The sequence below is a fragment of the Oenanthe melanoleuca genome, chromosome 4 (genome assembly GCF_029582105.1).
Source record: "Oenanthe melanoleuca isolate GR-GAL-2019-014 chromosome 4, OMel1.0, whole genome shotgun sequence".
Classification (NCBI taxonomy): Eukaryota; Metazoa; Chordata; class Aves; order Passeriformes; family Muscicapidae; genus Oenanthe; species Oenanthe melanoleuca.
In genome coordinates, this window is record NC_079337.1 from 4,332,097 (window position 1) to 4,351,734 (window position 19,638).

Genomic DNA, 19,638 nt, shown 5'->3' on the forward strand with positions numbered 1-19,638 from the left:
TTAAATTCTATTTTAACTCACTCAGCTGAATATGGACTTATTCTTCTTCAGGAGTTTTCTTCTTCTTCTGTTAAATTTCACTTTATCAATTTCTGCCTGTCTTTCTCCAGGTTGTTGTATAATCCTTGTGTGTACTCCACAGGGTAAGCAGTGCTTGCTGCTGTTTGGAGAGGTTAATGCATCTTTTGTCTCTCTCAGATCATTTTTGAAGATATTAAACAAGCAAGTGGTATCCAACATTGCCCTTGTAGAACCCCAATAAATAAAATGAATAATTAAAATAAAAATAAATTTGCTGTTAAACCCAGAGACAATGCTGTGGATATCTTTACTCACTGAGAGCAATCTGTTATTCCCTAAGCCAAGCTTTTCTCATTACAAGCAGTCTACTGGGGTCTGATTTCTTGTGGGGTTTGGCTGCAGGGGAAGAATGGGGGACAAGAGGAAAGGTGGCTGTTATGGTCCTTTTTCAAGGTATCAAACTGAACTGAAAAATTGTTTAAAAAAGCACTGGGCAACAGTTAACTAAGCCATTAATTGCCTGAGGGAGAAGCTGAAACAGATAAAGAAGTCAGAGCACTGACCTACAAAACCAGATACAGCTGAAAACCAGGTAAGAGGACCAACATCTGTAAGCTGTCTAACAGCTGGTTTGGAACTCGTGACATTCCTAAAAGGTGCATTCAAAAAAATCCACTTTGGGTATTTTTAACAATTTGGAGAGATCAGTTAAAATCAGTACAATTTACAAAGAGGGAATAAGGTCAGTGCTGCAGTACCCTCAAGGAAAGCAAAATGTTTCTGCTTTTTGCCCTTATATTACTCAGCATTTGTAACTGAGAACAATCCTTGTGTGCTGCAGCAACCAGAATTGTTTTCCATCTGCTGCAAGGTTATCAGAACACGCACTTTTTCCAGTTTCCAATTTTACCGATTTTCTCCAAACACAGCAGGTGCAAAAGCAATTTCATTTCATTAAAAAATCCTTTTAGAGGCTTATGTATGAAGAATAAAAGAGACAATGGGATGAGAGTGTTTATAATTGAAAAATAAAAAGCACAGGGAATCATTTCAGCATCTAAGGACAACATGAAGTAGCAGCAACTTTAAAACAATAACAAAGACAGAGAAACACAAAAACACCTTTACCTTGAATTCTTTTTCAATGTTGGCCAACTTGGCAAGTTCATTGCTGAGTTCTAGAGCAGTGAGCACTGGATCTTCACTGGACAGGGACAGATAAGCCGGACTTGCCAGTCCTTTGTACGCATTTATTCTTGACCTAGAGTGACTGAAAGAATCATGTTTTTGCTTCTCTGTACAGTCATTACATTTGCAGAAATAATCATGAGGTCTTTCTATCCTCGCTCCCTTCATCAACAACATGTGCACGACTTCGTATTTTTGGCAGTGGGCAGCTAAAATTATGGGAGTGATGTCTGGAGAAAAGCGGGTACCGTCTTCATCGTAGGAATAAAAATCATCATCCTGGAGCTCCTGCTCACAAGGGCTCAGAGTCAGTCGCTTATTTACTGAAAACCCAGGATGATTCAAAATTGCTTCCACTATCCTAATGTAACCCTTGCTGATTGCGAGCAGCAGGGCATCTCCAATCCGTGCCAAGTTCTCTTTTTTTAACAGGAGTTCTGTCACTTCCAAATGCTCGTTCCCCACAGCGAGCTGCAAGGCGTTTTGGCCCATGTAGTCGACGCAGTTGACATTCAGTGTCTTTGACTCCTCCAGCATTTTGCGCACCACGGGGATGTTCCCGTACTCGGCGGCGTCCAGGAAGCGCTCCTCCTCGGCCGTCAGGCTCGTGCCCCTGTTGTTGAACATGAAGGCTGGGCCCCTGATGGCCTGTCGCCTTCCCTTCTCCCTCATCATGGTCATACGCCTCAGGGATGGGCTCTCTTCGATGTACCTAAGCAGAAAACAAGGAAAAAGTAACAAATTTTCACTACGGTGGCAATTTGTAACTTCCAATCCTGTGGCTAAAACAACTTATTTTGTCCTTTGCCCATTTGCTGACAAGCAGTATCCTCTATTGAGACAGCTCTTGCTTGTCTGCAATCTAAAGGCACTCAGTGCCTTGGGTCATTGCTGTTCTCTTAGCATGGTCAAGATTTGTCAACATTTTTCATCTCTTTAAAGACGTCGCTCCTCTTCAGAAATCCCTCCCATACATAGAATGAAAACAGACCTACTATACTGCTTTCAGTAGTAATTAATATTATCCGTCACAGCCTTTCAAGCTGATGGTATATAAGGCAATACTTAAAGCTTACCATGTTGTAGATCACATAAAAGTGAGGTGAAAATACATTTTCTTCAAGATGTCTTGCCAAGCAACACATGATAAAGCCTGATCACAGCTTCTTGTGCTACTACTAGAAATGTTTAACCTGGAAGCTTCTCCTCACAAGTCACTTTGGCCAAATTACAATTTTTTGGAAAGCAATAGTGCATACACATTCAGCAGACTTTCTGCAACTAAATTGCTCACAGGTTGCAGACACCTGTCTGAGTCTTCCTGTACAGACTGGGATCAGCTCTCACTCCACTGGACTCCTGCAGTGCTGTGGATTGTGTTTGGCCTGTTTCTACATCACCCATTTTAGGAGCTGAGAGGGTCTGTGTGTACGTTCTTGTACCATAATCAAAAAAATGGGAAAGTCAGAGTTAATGAATGAAAATTGGGATAACTGCTGCACTAGAAAGAGGAAACCTGGGTGTAGGAAAGTGAGATGTTCTAAAGGAAAATGATAACCAGGGAACCCATGAACTCTCCACAGAAACCAAAAGAAAAAGTGAGGAAAGAGAAGGGTAACAGGTGAAAAGAATGGATGAGCAAGCTAATTTGGCAAACACAGAAACTGGAATCATGAACCAGTGAAGGTACTGGCTGAGAGAACAGGCATATTGGGTCTGAGCTGCATCTAGCAAGGCAAGGAAATGAGAGGGGTAGGGAGGTTCAGAGCAGTGAGACTGGATAGAAATTGCAAAGAAAAGGAATGAGAGGCTGAGGTGCAGACACTGACTAGCTGGAGAAAACAGAAGCAGGAGACAACTGCCTGGCAAGGTCTGAAACAACAGAATGGACAGGATCAGGCTGAAGTGGTCACAGCTGGGAGAAGAACAGAAGCATTTGTGCCTGCTAGAGCAGAGGACAAAGGCCTGCAAATGTACTCAGAATACCCCAACCTTCCTTCACCACCATCTGCACATAAATATGAAACCAGTCAGCAATCTCCCTTGCCTTTTCCAGCTCAGTAGTGAGAAAGGCAGCCTCCAGCTGCTATCAGTTAATCCAGTAGCTCAAGGGATAGAGATCACTTGAGATGATTTGATGGGCATAGCGACAGCAAGAGCTGCTGATAAACAATATGACTTAATGGAGGGTGTGCTTTGAATACATATAACACACTATATATATATATAGTGTTATATATATATATATACACACACTACATAGGGATAAGAAATCTTTTAAGTTCCAAATCTGTTTCTTAGGTCCTACATGCCTCTGTTCTTCATCATTAGAAAAAGAACAGTTGGCTCCCATCTTACGGGAGCATTGTGAAAATTAATTTTTTTCACTTTCCTGAAAAACTCAGACACAGGAGTAAAAGGCCAGACAGAAAAACTGAAAAGGAAATTAATCCTACATGTTGCAGTAATAAGCAGACAGGACTCAGTTTCATCATGCAGAAAAAGCCAATTCTTTATTCATAAAGCTCATATTTATAGGAAATATCAGAAGGCACCTAATTGGTTAACAATACACTAACACCCAGTTTATTGGTCTGTAAATGGCCACGGTGTATGTCTGTCAAATTTCTCTATTTTTGGTTAGTTTACATATTTTGTTCACTGATTCCCATGGGACAGATTTCTTGTTTATTACAGGTGCAAACGGTTCTCTTAGCAGAACAGTTTGCTGTGCTAACTGCTTTCATTATTATGATTTTTCACATGGAAAGTTACAAGCTAACTCTTAACTTTAACCTAAACCTAAACCACATTTTCTAAGGTCTTTCTTTTATAATATCTCTATCTGTATGCAACATCAACCTTCAGTGCATTAAAAGAGTTCATGTAATGAATGCCAAGGGCAAACCAAAATATGAAACAGCCTTTTTTAAGCAAACCCTGCCAGTCTGCAAAAAGGACAAAACAAAGGGAAAAATGCCACACACACCTTTGGGCACGCAAGGGCTCTGCATTAAAGTGGACACAGCAGCACCTGCATGGGCAGCTTTGAAAGGTAAATATCCAAACTGATACAGGCTCAAATCCACAAACAGAGAAACAGCCTCCTAAGTGCTGCTGAGGGGCTGTTTTTTGTGGCTGTGATCTTTCAAAGATGAGCTTTGCTCTGTTGACACTGCACAAAATACACCCGCTGCCATCACTGGATGCAGCACTGGAGTTTTCATTGGGCATAACTAATTCCATTCAGGCTGTAAGGATAGGCCTGCCCTTCCAGCTATCTACATGAAAATGTAAAATCTTAATCACTTTATAGCAGCTACAAACATCCTAAAAAAAAAACAGTCCAAGCCCGGAGCATTTCAGTGAACACAAATGGGCAGCTCAGTTGCACATCAAGCAAAGAGCCTGTGAAACTCATTAGCAAGGGCAGGTCTCTCCTGGGATGAAGCATTTGATCTTTTTATCTGTGGCTGGCATTTCTGGACTATCTGAAACAGCCTGAGTGGCACTGCAGTACAAGCAATGCTATAACTACTATTTACTTTTTGAAAGGTGTAGCAAAACTGCTCTGGCAAACATGACATGATCCATTCTTTCTAATTTTTTTTTTTTTCTTCTGCACCACTTTCTTTAAATCTATAAAAAAGGCTGCATAACAGAGAGGATTTGTAACTCTGTTAAACACAGAATTTAATTTTTCCCACTTAATATTTCCCACTTAAGAGTACTCAGAAGTAAAGACTTGAGCCCAGAGTGCACATTGTGAACAGCCACAGTGTGCTGCTATCTTACTCCCCAACAAAATCAGAAGTAAAACCAGATACATTGTCTTCTCATGGTTTCTTTTTAAACAAGACCCTATTGTCTTTTATGCTGTTACACTTCCACTCTTCCTCCACGTCCAAAATCACACAGGTATAGAAATGCAGTGTTTATTGTAATGTTATGAAGAAAAAAAATTATAGCTATTAAACATGTAACAAAGACAAAACAAATTGACTAATGCTGACTTCTTGCTTTAAAAAGACTCTGAACTGGCACTTTGAATCTCATTTATCTTATGTGAAATACACAATACATTTGTCCTTATACATTCCATTTAATTTTTCAGCATATTTTGAAATACGACATTTATTTTCATTTTATCTGCCTTCCTTTCAAACCCCACTATCTGGGTGATCACTGAGGTGATTCATCTGACTTCTGCAGAGAGGCACATATCCTCTCAAAATTGTCTTTCAAGAGAGGTTTCCTAATAAGGAAGATATCCTTAACTGTAAAACTTGTGACAGAAATGATGGATCTGAAGTGACTGCAATACCTTCTCAAAATAAAGATGCACAATGCTTGGTATTTTAATGACTAAAATATTGTCAAGGCATGCTCCAAAAAAATGAGTAGCAAAAAACCTTGTGCAGCACCACAGGGCCGTGAGGCTGTTGTGTTCATTCACACTTCTCCTCTCTTCCACTTTTCCCTCAGCAAATACAAAGACCTTGAAGCCAGCATAGCTCTGGTCAGAGTAATGCCTGCAAGAATCAGGTACAAGGTCTCCTATTCCATTTTCTGCTTTCCTTTTCTTACATCTAACATTTTTAGCTATCCCAAAGTATGAATAAAAGAGTTAGAATTTTAGTTTTAGTGTTTGACCATTTTCAAATAATACGTACTTTATATGTATTATTTGCCATGTGAAATAACCAAACCAGAAAAATCTCAAGTTGCATCTCTCAACATCATTAGACTGGCTTAAAAATATGATTAAAATAGAACTAAATGTGCATTAATTACTTGTGTTCTATTTCCAAAGCCTTTAAAGTTCAGATACTCAGCCTTGTCTCTGTAGGGTGCTGACAACCTACATTTAAAAAAGAGGGAAGGAGAGATGGGAATCATAATGGTCCTCTTCCCAACTGTTCCAAATAGTTGAAAGAACACACACAAAAAAATATAAAAATATCTGTAGAATGCTTGACAAAAAACCTGCAACAGAACCAAGCAATAAAAATGCCCAATTATTCTGTATTAACTAGTCAGTAGAGATAAAGAAGGATGGAATTGGAGATCAGCCATGTTAACTGAAGCACATCTGTCCCACCACATCTGGATACATTTCACTTGGCCCTGAGCCTGCAGCAGCTGTTTTGAGGAACTGAAAAACTTCACTGGAAAGAAGGAAGAACTTCAGGAACTGCACACCAACCTTCAGAATCACTCACTCATCAGCTCTGCCTTGCAGCAGAACTCCCACACGAGGGAGGCCAAGGCTCCTAAAGGAGCACATCACCTTTCAAGACCTTTACCTAATATTAAGTATCACAAGCTCTCAGACAAAGCAATGTTATGTGCACTCTGAACAATTAATTGGTTCATTACAGACCTGGTAAATAAGACACAAAAACCTATCCTACATTACAACATGCTTGTGCTTACCTCAAATATTTTCATCTAAAATGTAGGACCTTCATATGAGAAATAAAAAAATTGTTTAAAAAATTATTTTCTATCAAACAATCAATGCCCACTTGTCTCCTGTTTTCTGCACACATCGCATTTACTATGACCTTACATTGCATCATATCCTTGCCTGGTCAGAGTTATTCCTACAAGGAATGTACAAGGCAAGACATTTGAGCAGCACAGCAACTGCAAAGGGCTGGAAAAAGTACAACAATCCCTCTGCTTCTACCACGGGCTGTTTCAATTACAGATTTCTACTCTGTTACTCTACCTATACCTGTTCATGCTCAATCTGGAACTGCAGCAGAAAAGAAATGTAGGATGAAGAGTTGACCTGAGAATTCCTTTTTCCTTATCCCGCTCATTATCTACAGTAATCCAAAGGATTTATAGTCTTGTTTCTGAGTCTACTTTTTAACACTGCAAGCAGCAGAAGTAATTTTAAAAGAAAGGAGAGTAGCTGGAGAAACAGAGATTCCATCGTGGGCCTTCCCAGATCCATAGAGCAATTTGTGCTGAAGAACAGGCTGTTGCTCTCCCTGAATTATCACATGCAATAAAAGATGGCATCAACAATTTACAAGCAGTTTACCCCTCTGCTGAACTACAATACATTAGTGATCCTGATTCCATTCTAGCCCTGAAAAGGAAATGCAGTCTAGTGGTAACAGACAGATCTGATAAGTACATCATGCCCACAGCATTTAAAAGCAACAACACCGGAGACATCTGAGCAGGAGATGCAGATTGTGCCTCTTGTTCTGCCAAAAGTCACCTCTGAGGTCCCAGTTTTAAAATTAAAGACTGGTAATTGCCTCACAGAAGTGCTCAAACATGCACACACATAACAGCACAATGTTGTAGCTAATGACTCCTGAGACCTCTCAAACTAAGTGACCTCAAGTGTTTTATTTGTTCCTGTCACAGAAAAAAACAGCTCTTCCATGTGAGGAAGCTGCTCCTGGCTCTGAGCACAGCCTCAAGCAGTGCTGGAGGGGCAATCCCCCATCCTTACTGCCTCTCCCAAAGGAAGGCTTTCCCATCTCTCCAAGCCATGTGTCAGAATGGGCCAGTGGTAAATTTGTTTCTTCACCACTAAAACCAGCGTCTCCTTCATGCATGTTCGCTCTTGTTCCAAAAAAATTGGGAGTCCCTGCACCAAATCCAAAATGCATTAAATGAGAGCTTCCTTTTCCCTTCTGTGAGCTACTGCCTGGGCTTTCCAGAAGAGGGAGGCTAATTCAGCTGAACAGCAGAACATAAATCAGGGCAGCTGCAAGATCTGACTGAGGTCTATACTCTCCCACTGGTCTGAAACGACATAATCCATCATCCAAAATGCCCTCATGTCATCTCACAGAAGTTCTGGCTCCAAACTGGAAAGATTTAGTCCAAAAAAAATGGAAAAAAAATTACAGAGAGATATCAGGAGGAGGTGTACATGCACTTAGAGGATGGAACAAACTCCTGCCCCATAAAACTATGCAGAGATTTTTCTCACCGTTACTCTTCACTAACTCCTCAAAGGAAAATACCAACCATCTGAATTCCTGTGGGAAAAAAAAGAACTATATATTGATGGCAGGAGGGCATCCATACACACACAGAACAAGGCCAACATCTCACCAGGAAAGAACCAAGTTAACAGGGCTGTACCAACAAAGAATTTTAAAGCTCCTTTGAAATTTAGTCCTTTCTTTGTGTTCTGTCTCCTCAGTCAGAAAACCACACTGTGATTTTCAGAGAAGCCAGGTATCTGATGCCTACTACATTTAATTTACAGGGTTTGTCCACCTTTTTCCCACTGGGGCTAGTACTGAAACAAGTATTATATCCAGTCTGCAACCTTAGTTGGAATCTGAGGTTAATTACTTTATTTTCCAGCAATATTTGGCACAGGAGGGAGACAGCTGTACACTGACAGGCACCTTGCACAGGCTTCTGCTTTCAGAGATTTCAAAATCTTCTTGCCTACTTCACATTTTCCTGCCTCTTTCCCGTCACACCTTGTGCTGAATATTCAGACTACAAATCCTTCCAGCCAAGGATTCTCACTCTGTGCCTGCTAAAACCTGACATGTGTCAATCTGAGCACATCAGGAGTAAGCTGATGCTCATCTTGTTAACATGCACAATGATTTTAGGCATTAGCACCAAACACAGAGTTTTACTCCAGGAGAAAAATCCTACTGCTATGCCAAGGATGACCACAGGAATATAACAGAAAAAATATAGTTCTGTGTCTTTGCCTCCATGCCCCAATAGTTCAATACACTTCTACTATATTAATCCATGTCAGCCCTTCTGTCAGTCCACTGGGCTCACAGATTCCCAGGATATTAAGAATTATCTACCAGGGAGCAATTCCAGGAGGCAGAGCTCACTCCAGGCTCAAACACTGATATGTGTGCAAACTGAACTCCAGTTTGATCCCCCCATGGTGTAGCCATTTCTTAAACATGGGAATATGCCAACCTTTCTGGAAGGACACTTGGGACCCAGAAACTGAGAACTCATAGCTTATAATTCATCTGAGCCAGCACGAACTATCTAAAAATAATGTGTCCAAGTCTCTTTTTATGGCAGATAAAGACAGGCACCTCGAAAAAGAAGATAAATGACTATGCTGCCTTTCCCACTGCTATTTCCTCTCCCATTCCATCATCTACATGGGAGTCTAGACAAGTAACTCAAGCACAACTAACTTTCTGACAGCTGAAGACATGTGAATGACCAATTCATTTAAAGTGCAAATTGCTGGGCACAGGGTATTTGTGAAGGATTTCTGTACAGGGATGGTAAACCCCACTTTTATTTGTGCTTATCCCATTGTAAGCACTACCCTAATTATTTCTGTATTTTACAGTTGTCTCTGGGGTGATTTTAATTACAGCTTCTACAAATGCTGAATATCTTATCTTAAAACTCAGTGTTTGCTAGCTGGTAATTAAAATATTTAATAAAGAACTAAACGTTGTTCTGAAAATATAAAATAGTCAAGCAATCCTCTGAGGTTAAGTCTACCTAAACTGCAACGTGTTATAAAAATTAGTGAATAATTCATGGACAACCTACATTTTGCAAGTCGGGGAGAAGAAAGTTAACATCCTTACTAGTAAAACTGAATGCATTTATCTTGCAGTAAGTCTAGTTGCAGGGGCAGCACCTCTTTATGTATCTACAGAGACAGATGTTTATGATTGCATCTTTGAAAATAGACAGAAATTTTGGAAGAGCACATCGAAACAGGATAAGGTGCATCTCCAGAACTAAGGCTTTTCCGCACAGGTGTCTCAGATTTCTGTGGAGAATATGCTTTCATCACAGCATAGATTTAAAAATATACAAGGATAAAGCTGATGCATTAGCAATGGGCTCTCTAAACCTTAGCTGAGACAATAATTGGGCAATTTCTCGGCAGCTACGCTGGTACCCAAGGGGAAAAAAAAGAGGCGTGGGGGGGTGAAAAGGAAGGGATGGAATCGTCGGTGCCCCGGCACACGCGTGAAGAAGCAAAGGCGGGGAGCGGGGCCGAGGGCAGGCAGGGGCCGAGGGCAGGCAGGGGCCGAGGGCAGGCAGGGACTGAGGGCAGGCAGGGGCCGAGGGCAGGCAGGGACCGAGGGCAGGCAGGGACTGAGGGCAGGCAGGGACTGAGGGCAGGCAGGGACCGAGGGCAGGCAGGAGCCGAGGGCAGGCAGGGGCCGAGGGCAGGCAGGGACCGAGGGCAGGCAGGGGCCGAGGGCAGGCAGGGGCCGAGGGCAGGCAGGGACCGAGGGCAGGCAGGGACCGAGGGCAGGCAGGAGCCGAGGGCAGGCAGGAGCCGAGGGCAGGCAGGGACTGAGGGCAGGCAGGAGCCGAGGGCAGGCAGGGACCGAGGGCAGGCAGGGACCGAGGGCAGACAGGAGCCGAGGGCAGGCAGGAGCCGAGGGCAGGCAGGGGCCGAGGGCAGGCAGGAGCCGAGGGCAGGCAGGAGCCGAGGGCAGGCAGGGACCGAGGGCAGGCAGGGACCGAGGGCAGGCAGGGGCCGAGGGCAGGCAGGAGCCGAGGGCAGGCAGGGGCCGAGGGCAGGCAGGGGCCGGCCGGTGCCCTCAGAGCGCTCCGCGCGAAGCGGCCGCGCTCGCTCCCGCCCGCGCTGCCTGGACGGGGCCGGACGCGCCCCCGGGCCCAAAACTCGCCGGGAGCCGCATCCCCGCTCCGGGGAAGTTGCCCCCTCCGAACACCCTCCCCGGCCCCCACACTTACATGGTGCTGGCAAAAGGGGGGGGCGGGTAGTATCCGTAGGGCTCCCGGAGGGTTTTGACAGCTCTTTGCGGCGGCGGAGGGGGCTCCGGCCCCCCATTGACGCCTCTCCAGCCGCGGCGCCGGCGCTGCTGCTCCTCTTCCTCTGCACCCTCCTCCTCCTCCTCCTGCTGCGGGGGGAAGGTCACTCTCCCCTGCTCCTTGCTCTTCCTGCTCTTGCTCGACATGGTCAGGGTCCCCTCAGGCGGCGGCGGCTGCGGCCGCTGCTCCCGCTCCCGGCCGGCCTCGTCCGGCAGCGTGTGCGGCGGGGAAGGAGGCAGCAGGAGGAGGAGGAGGGAGACACCAGCCCAGCCCGGCGGGGCACAGAGCACCTGGAGAGGACAAACCCCTCACCACAAAACCACGGTCACCCCGCCGCCCGTCGGGAAGGCGATGCGATGCGCAGCCCGGCAGCGGGAGCCGGGAAGTGCCGAGGAGGCGAGCAAGAGACAGGGCTCCCGGCGGCGGCGGCAGCGGCTCTGCCCCCCTCCTCCTCCTCCTCCTCCTCCTCCTCCTTCTCTGCCTGTCATCATCCCTCGCTAGGACGGCATCGTCACGGAGGCAGCGGGGCCATGGACAGCGCACCCGCCTCCCGCAGCGGGCGCTCCGGAGAGGAGGGGACGCTCCCGTCCCACCTCCGCCCCTCACGGCCCGGGAGAGGGGGGGACGTGAGGGGGAGGCGCGCTGCCACCGCAGGAGCGCTACAAATGTCCCTCAGCCGCCCGCCGGTGCCGCCGGCCTGAGGGAAATCCTGTTCCCGCCGAGCCGGGCGTGAGGGGAGCCCTCGGGAGGCGCCCGCAAAGCCGGCGCCGAGCCCTGAGGGAGCCCGGGCTCGCTGGCCCGCGGTAACAACGTGAGCCAGCAGCACGGTAATTCTCGCTAAAATGGCCCAAAAGTCCTGCCAAACCTGCACAAAGCTCGGCAGGTACTTAGAGATATACCCAGCCCCACGTTGGGAACAAGTTGAAGTCGAAATTTTCAGGTGGAAAAGAGGCGCTTCTGAGTGACTTACCGAGCGAGCCGAGGTTCCCCAAAGTGTTCCAGATGTCTCTGCCTTAGGCTTGACTGCTTTAGTTCTGTGTGGTGCCAAGCTGAAAAACAGTGGGAGGATGCTGAGGCGCCCATGGCATATAATCAGAACTAATTATGCTCTATAGAGCCCAGCCACAAAGATTCCTGCCGCACAGAGACGCATTACCACTTCCATTATTATGAGATTTTTTTAATTTTTTTTTTTTTTTTGGTGCGTTATTTCACAGGGAAAATTATTTCGTGATTGGAGGGCAACCCCTTTAAAATCAAGGCAGAGGCTGTGTGCTTTTGTATGCAGAACTTTCAGAATGGTAGGTACATATACAGTACATGTGTTAATTTATATGTAATAAAGCCACTACTTTGTCTACATGCTGCTGAGATGCCATTTTTCTCTTACTTTAAACTTTTTTTGAAAAGTATCGGTATAAATTTCCATGAAGCTGCATTCCAAATCTGCATTCAGGTGCTGCTGAAATTGAAATTTATCTAAGCTTTCCAAATACTTCAGAGAAAGTGAACTTTCAATCCACATATCACCACTAAGATGAAAGTCTTATTTGTGAGCATCATCAGGTAGTCTTAGTGTAAAATCCTTATTAGCTCACACTGTTTTCAGTACCATCCCTGGTTTTGTCTTTGTTGTTTTCCGTATGTACCAAGTTTGTCCTCATGAAGCACAGGAAAAGCCAAACAAGAGTTTCACAGAGATAATTTACTCAGCTACGGCTTTGAAGGGAGAATTGGGCTTTGTTTTCATCACTTTAATTAACTTGCATCTTGAACTGTTTAGAGAAGTGTGTTTTTTATGTCTTTCATCACATGCAAAAGCCCTTTGAGCTTCACTGGAATTATGTGCACAATAGAGCAAATTTTGCTCTCTAAGAAACTAATATATTGTGTAGCTACTGTAACTGTGGAGTGCTTGGGGTTATTAATTTAAGTCAGTCTAGGTATCTAACCTAATTATACATCTGTATCAGTGTTATACATTTTAGAGCACAGCCATGCAGCAATCTGTCTGCATCAAACCTTGTATTCTTGCAGGGATCCTTTGACTCAAAAAATGGTACCACCCATATTGTGTTCCTTTTATAAAAAAAGTCCTCTGTTATTACAGGGGGCTACAGGAATGGACTTTCAATTGCCTTGAATATTTCCCTTGAGAACAAAACATGAAAGTACAGCTGAAAGTCAATGAGAAATGCTCTTGCCTCAGAAATGTATGCTCAGAGCAAGGCTTTCACATACCAAGGTTTGTTAGGTTTTTTTTCTTTTCAGAAATAGATAGAAAATGTTTTTAATATGAGTTCTTGGTTTTAAGAAAGTCTTATTCTTGCTTTCTCTATTGTACCTCACTAATTTGAATTGTGTTCTGTGGGCCATGTTTTTTCATAGTTTGAGTATTGTGTAATAGAGATTGGTTTTCTGTTCATGTAATGAAAGGTAATGTCCACTATTTTGTTATCCAGGTCACTGATAATACCTTGGAATTCATCCTTGGCAGGATGACTTGGAAGTCATCCTTGCAGAAGCCTTCAGGATACATCTCTCCATTACAAGGGGTAAGATGATAATTCCTCGAGTAATCTTAGTACTGAAGGACAAGGGGAATGTAAAAAGAATTTACCCAATCCTTTTTTCTTTCTCCCTATACTCTTACAGAGCCACCAAGCTGAAATACATGGATCCTAATATGTGTTTAGATTAAGTGTAATATTCCCCTTTGTTTCTTTCCATAAGATCCAACCTTAAACCAGCCAGCATGGCAACAAAAGAATCCATTGCAAATCTCAAATGTACTTTGTATGGCTATAGTATTAGAAATAATGAATATTTATTTTTAACTGGAATGTGCAGGATAATTATCTTGGTCACAGTGAAATGGTTTATAGAAAATTTACCACAGTTTGAAGTACCAGGCTGCTACCATTGGAGCAGGGATGTGAGAATCCTCGTATGATTAAACTTCAGCCATCACTGCCTTACCTGACAGTAAGAATTTAATAATCATTGCTGTGCCTTGGTGGTATGATTGAGGCTTTGAAGTGCCAGATTTAGACAAATAAATTGCATGAAGCTGCACTTTTGAAACAGCAGAAAAAGTGAGAAATCTAAGAGTCCTGAAATTGGACCTAAAAAATCCTGGTCAGGGCTGTATGTGACAGAAAACTTATTTCTGTTCATGGTTCTAAATACTTTCTCTTAAAAATATTATATGTTATCATAGTATCAAATAGATGTCAACATAGCTAAGTTGAAGAGAGTGAGAGAAGAGATGAATACATTTGAAATGCCAGGCAGAGCAAGGCAGGCAAGCTTGTGCTGGCTGGAGATTCAGCTGGGTAAAGACTTTACAGTCTAAGGCTGCCAATCCAGTACATTTTGTGAGTGCTGACTTGAATTTACAGGGTTTGGAAGTGATGTCATTTTAATCTAGAAAAATGCTTCCTGGAAGTTGCTTAGACAGGAGTGAAATAATGGAAGGAATACTACCCTGAGGACAGAGCAGGAGCAGAAAAACTCCAAAGAGTTACAGCTAACAGGGAAGTATAACATGTGTGGTATTTTATTACTCAAGGTGCTAGATTATTCATAATTTTCTTTTAGAACATGAGTTTAATGCCATAGCTGTTTCGTGTTTGATTTAGAATTGCAGTCAAAATACAATCCCTCATTCTTTTCACCAGACTGACTTGATCAAGGCAGGGTGGAACTGGAGTGGGATAGGGCTTTGTTTATATGGATCAATTACTCTCTGGCAGAATTTTTGTGTCCACCTCAAAATTATGAGATATACACAATTCAGATTTCAAAATTTCCCTTAGTAGTGTTCTTCAACTGGAAGGGAATTATCAAGGAATAGTTTTTCTACATTGAGACAAAGTGTCTCTGAAGAACCCACAGCAATACATTTCCTTGAAATATTGTCAGAACCATGAGTTCTGTATTTCTCTCTCCCATTCCTTTTCAGCTTCTTGGAGCTGAATGAATGAAGTAAAGATCTGAAATATGAAAACGTAGCACAGTTAGCATTTATTATAATAAAATATCAGGAAATATATTCAGGTTCTTAGACAAAACTACCATAGCAATACTATGAGGCACCTAAATGATAGATATGCACTGAAGTAAGATTGGGAAAAGTGATGGGGAAAAAGATAATTTAAGGAATTATGTCCTGGGTTTATACCTTACCAGAACTTATCTGACAGGTACATTAACACTGTTAATTTGAAAGTAAATTTAACTTGTTTGTTGAAAATTGTATTCTAGATAATAAGACTTCCTTGTTGAAACCAAGTGATTTAGATTTAAGAACCAGCAACACACAAGAAACTTCTAGTAACAATTTCCCTTGTGGAACAACTTTTATGCTACATGCCACATTATTATTTTCCAGCTTTATTAAAAAATAAAAAAAGGAATACCTTCCCTCAAGAGACAAAACTGGGTTTTATTTGCTTGAAGTGACGGGTGAAGAGAAGCAAAAAGACACTCATGGTAATGCTAGAAATAGAATCCAGGTCGTGCAGTACATTGAACCCTTCTCTAACGTGTGTGTACTACTTTCACAAAAATTGGGAAAGTTGGTGGGAATAGCAACAGTGTAATGAAAGCAAAATTGGCCTTCTTTGCCTCATACTGGGAATTTGCCTACTTGCCAAGAACCCAGTGTTTTCAAGGACATTTAGCTCCTACATCAAGGACTTCTATGAAAGTCTAAACAGGTTAAATCAGCATGAAGGAAAAAGAAGGAGTGATGTGATGTCACTGATCTGTAAGCAGATCTCAGCCTCAGAACTAATATTATGGTTTAAGGCTTTTTACATGAGATGAAAAGACACATTCCTGAGACTTGAGCCTGTAATTTCAGGCACCCTGTGCAGCCATTCAGGCCCATGTGAACTGAGTGGGTATAAAATGCTCTCAAATCACCTACTGCAAACCAGGCCCTCAGAGCTGTGCATTGCAGTGGTGTTATGTGGTCTACTTTATAATAATATAAGGCTACTGAAGTGCCAGTGGCACCATTAGATAGACACTGGCTACATTTTCAAAGAGAATATGGACAAATACTCTTTCTTTTTTTTGGCATTAAGTGGCAACTATATGTACATTTACATATTTGCACCTATTAGTTCCTTTTTTCCTAAGGTATGTCTTTAGACAAATCCAATCCACTTTTGAACAAATCCACAGGATCCTGAGCCGGTGCCAATTAAGTTTTATTCCTCTCTTTTCAGTCCTACTGGTAGAAATTAGAAGTTAGCAGAAGTGCCACTTGGAAAGGGACTGCAGAATCAATTTCCTTATCTCTGCATTGCCCTGGGGACTGTATGTGGCTTACAACCTCTATAAAGTTTACTTTCCTAAGATTTGCTTATCGTTTATAAATAAAGGCTGGATTTTTTTCCTTAGATTGGTTTCTCTGTCCCTGTGTCAGCCAATATTCCTTGAAAATGTAAACATGAACTTTAGCCTACAGGTGAGTGCTGGAAACCATGGGAGAAGTAAATAAATTTATTGTCACAAGCCAAATCTTTAACAAATAATTTTTCTTTTTGACAGTGATTCAAATATGGGTGAGTGAGTGCAATGTGCCCTCCTGTCTCCTTGCTGGTTGATAGCAAAAGTTATTGCATGGATATTTCCAGTGTTTCAACTAATGAGGGTTGCAATGGGTGTGTGGAGTGCAGAGTAGCTCTTATTTTAGCAAGTTATCAATGATTTCCATCCTGTGCAAGTAATTAAGTCTGAGTATTTTTGAACACAGTTTGATCTTTCTCTAATTGGGGGATTTGAGTCACTATAGGGATGAGAACAGGGGAAGCAGGACATAATAAAAATAATAGCAAGAGGCAAAAAGGTCAAGTGATGAATTAAAACAGTTCACAGTGATTTTTAAACCCAGAAACAAGTGGCTTTTTCATGCTGTTTTGTTTTGTAATATATTTTAATCTGTAGAGGCATTCTCACTTGTGACTCCTCAGCAGAAAGAACTTTAAACAGCAGCTCACTGGTATGAAAGACAAATCTGAATGACAAGCGTGGCTCCCTGAGGAGGAAAAAATCCTTCATCCAGGTTTGCACCATTCTAAGCTCCCTTGTCCAGGATATCTGGCAGTTTTGACTGAAAGATTGCCTGATTCTGTCATAGTTCAGAGCCTACTTCCCTTAAATCTCATCATTAGATAAATACCATCTGCTCCTAACTACTTGCTGTACCTCAGAGCATTAAACTCCTCTGCTTGGGAAAGGAGTAAATACCACAGTGCACAGTGTTGATTGAAAATGTAATCTCTCCTTCCACGGGCTGCTGTGGAATAGGTGATAACACTCCACCAGAGGTGCTCTCTGTTTGAGTGACAGAAACTCAGGGGGTCATTCCCAAATCCTGCATCAGAGGGATGGACAGCTACGAGGGAAAGGAGATCAAAGGAAGATCCTGCTGAGCACTGTAGCTATGCTGGGAGTGGGAGCACATCCTCCTGTGCAGCTCCGGAGTCATTTGGGGCCAAGAGAAAAAAAGCCTCATTATCTGGCACAGCAAAAATCATGTTTCCAGCTCTAACAAATAATTCCTACCCTTGAAATGCTGTCCAGGGCTGAGCACTCTGAGTATCATCATTCTCAGGGGAGCAGGAGATTATATTGGCAACTGGTGGGTTAGTCTTAGACCTCCTGGTAATAAACTTCTTAAAAAGAGGCCACATTTCACCTCTGAACTAAGATGCAGAGACATTAATTAGAAATTAATCACAATTGATATCAGAGGCATGGCGAAGCCTGAAGTCTGATTAAAGCAGCCACAGATGCCAACACCCTGCTTTTCCATAGCATAGAACATGTTTAACTCATGGCAAGCTCAGATGTTCTATAAGGTTGGGGATCCCATATTCTGTGTTATGAAATGGAAACAAAAATCCTATATATACTTCTGTCAGAGTTTTCCTGCCTTGTATGTAAGAAAAGCCACTTTTCATAAAAAGGAGTTGAGGAAATTTCAACATTGCTAGCAATTGAGAGATGCTCAATAACAAAAAGAAGAAAACACCAAGCAAACAGGATATTTGGAAAAAGACAAACCCTGTTACACTTGCAGGTAACAATCTTCAAAGCAACTTCGAAGCAGAGAAGATGAGAAAGTGTGGGAAAAGGGAGATATGACATTATTATAATTCCCTGCAGGCAATTTAGAATATATTGAAGATACAAAATCTTCTGCTGTGAAAATTAGAATAATTCTTCTGTTGTCAATAACAGGTAATGCCCCATTGAATTAATATGTGTTTTGGGAAAGAAGATGTTTGTAGAGGTAAAAATAAGGAAAAGGAAAACTTCAATACTCCTGTCTTATCACTGGTCCCCGTGGTACCCCAGCATCTGTGACCAGGTGCTGACACAGAGATATGGGCATCACATTTCTTACTTCTCTCTCCAAATTAAGGAAAGCAAAAAAACCTTTAAGGATCTTGTCTCTGTTTTTTGTTGGGGTTTTTTTGTGAGTTCAGGTCAATTCCATCAATGCCATTGCAATCACTTGCAGTGAAGTTTGAGATTCATATTTGGCTTTCAGTAGAAACAGTAACCCATGAAAAAAGCTGGGGGAAATTTTCCTAGGGTTTCAGAGCAGAGCCAAGTCCAGCTGGACTGGTACCTCTGACAAATTAAGGAGGAAAGGTAGAACTCAGGAGACTCTCGCATGTTGCATTAATTTTTAAAACATCCATGTCCTGGTTTTTAGGAGTAAACTGCAACTACAGCTCCCATTAAAACTCAGACGATGAGACCTGAGGTGCTTATTCAGCAGAAGAGCTTCAGCAGAAGGCCAAGTATTTTGTGATAACATGACAGACAGACACAAGGATGTGTCTTTCATGCAGAAAGCATTTATATGCCTCTAATAGAGGTATTTCCATCTCCCTCAGTATTCTTCATTACATTATCAGAGCTGCTGTGTGGAAACTGCATGCAACAATGAGGACTTTGTCTAGGAATCCCACCCCCTTAGCTTCCAGGTTCAGCTAACAGGGATTTCTTACCAATAGAGAGGTCAAAGGAAATTCATCTGAATAACCAGAGGTAGAGTAAGCTCTGAAAAATTGAAATCCTAAGCATCAAAATTTGTCCATAAGGGAAAAGTGATACAAACATTTCCTTATCAGATGGAAGAGCTGTTGACAGAAATATGTGCCTGGCAAGTCAGAGATTTTGGAAAATTGGTCCATTGTGGACTTTGATGAGGGTACAGAATTCATTTGAAGAGCTCCAAAGGTTATTCAAGGACTTGTTAAAATCAGATGAGTAAATATACATTAAGTATACATCCTGTGTGTGAAAGGATGTTAAAGACTTAGAGAAGCATTTTAAAAAGTTGCATTGTGGCTAAAATTGGGTTCTCAAATGAATAAAATCCCTTTTACACATGTAATCAACAAAAAATAACTAACCTGCAGTATTAGATTAAGAAAACTTCAAGAGCCTCATAAACTTTCTGACATTTGCATGGTAAAAGGAGAGTGTGAAAATTACTGTGAAGTTATAAAAAAGGCCAAGAATTATACACTGACTTGGACCTAAACCAGTGAGATGCATAGGAAATGACTGAAATATTTTGAGGAGGAGGCAAGAGCTTGTTTCTGCCATCTTCAG

The 19,638-nt window shown here is 42.4% G+C and overlaps 1 protein-coding gene across 1 annotated transcript in view; it reads right to left on the reverse strand.

Annotated features, from left to right (window-relative positions):
- The window catches only part of TRPC3 (transient receptor potential cation channel subfamily C member 3), a 33,224-nt gene extending 21,678 nt beyond the window's left edge, over nucleotides 1-11,546 (reverse strand). The window contains exons 1-2 of the mRNA XM_056489994.1: nucleotides 10,915-11,546; nucleotides 1,150-1,921 (exon numbers count right to left, since the gene is read on the reverse strand). Coding sequence (XP_056345969.1) covers nucleotides 1,150-1,921; nucleotides 10,915-11,138 — 996 coding nt within the window. The 5' untranslated portion in view covers nucleotides 11,139-11,546. The remainder of the gene's footprint in view (nucleotides 1-1,149; nucleotides 1,922-10,914) is intronic.
- Between the last annotated feature and the right edge of the window lie 8,092 nt (nucleotides 11,547-19,638).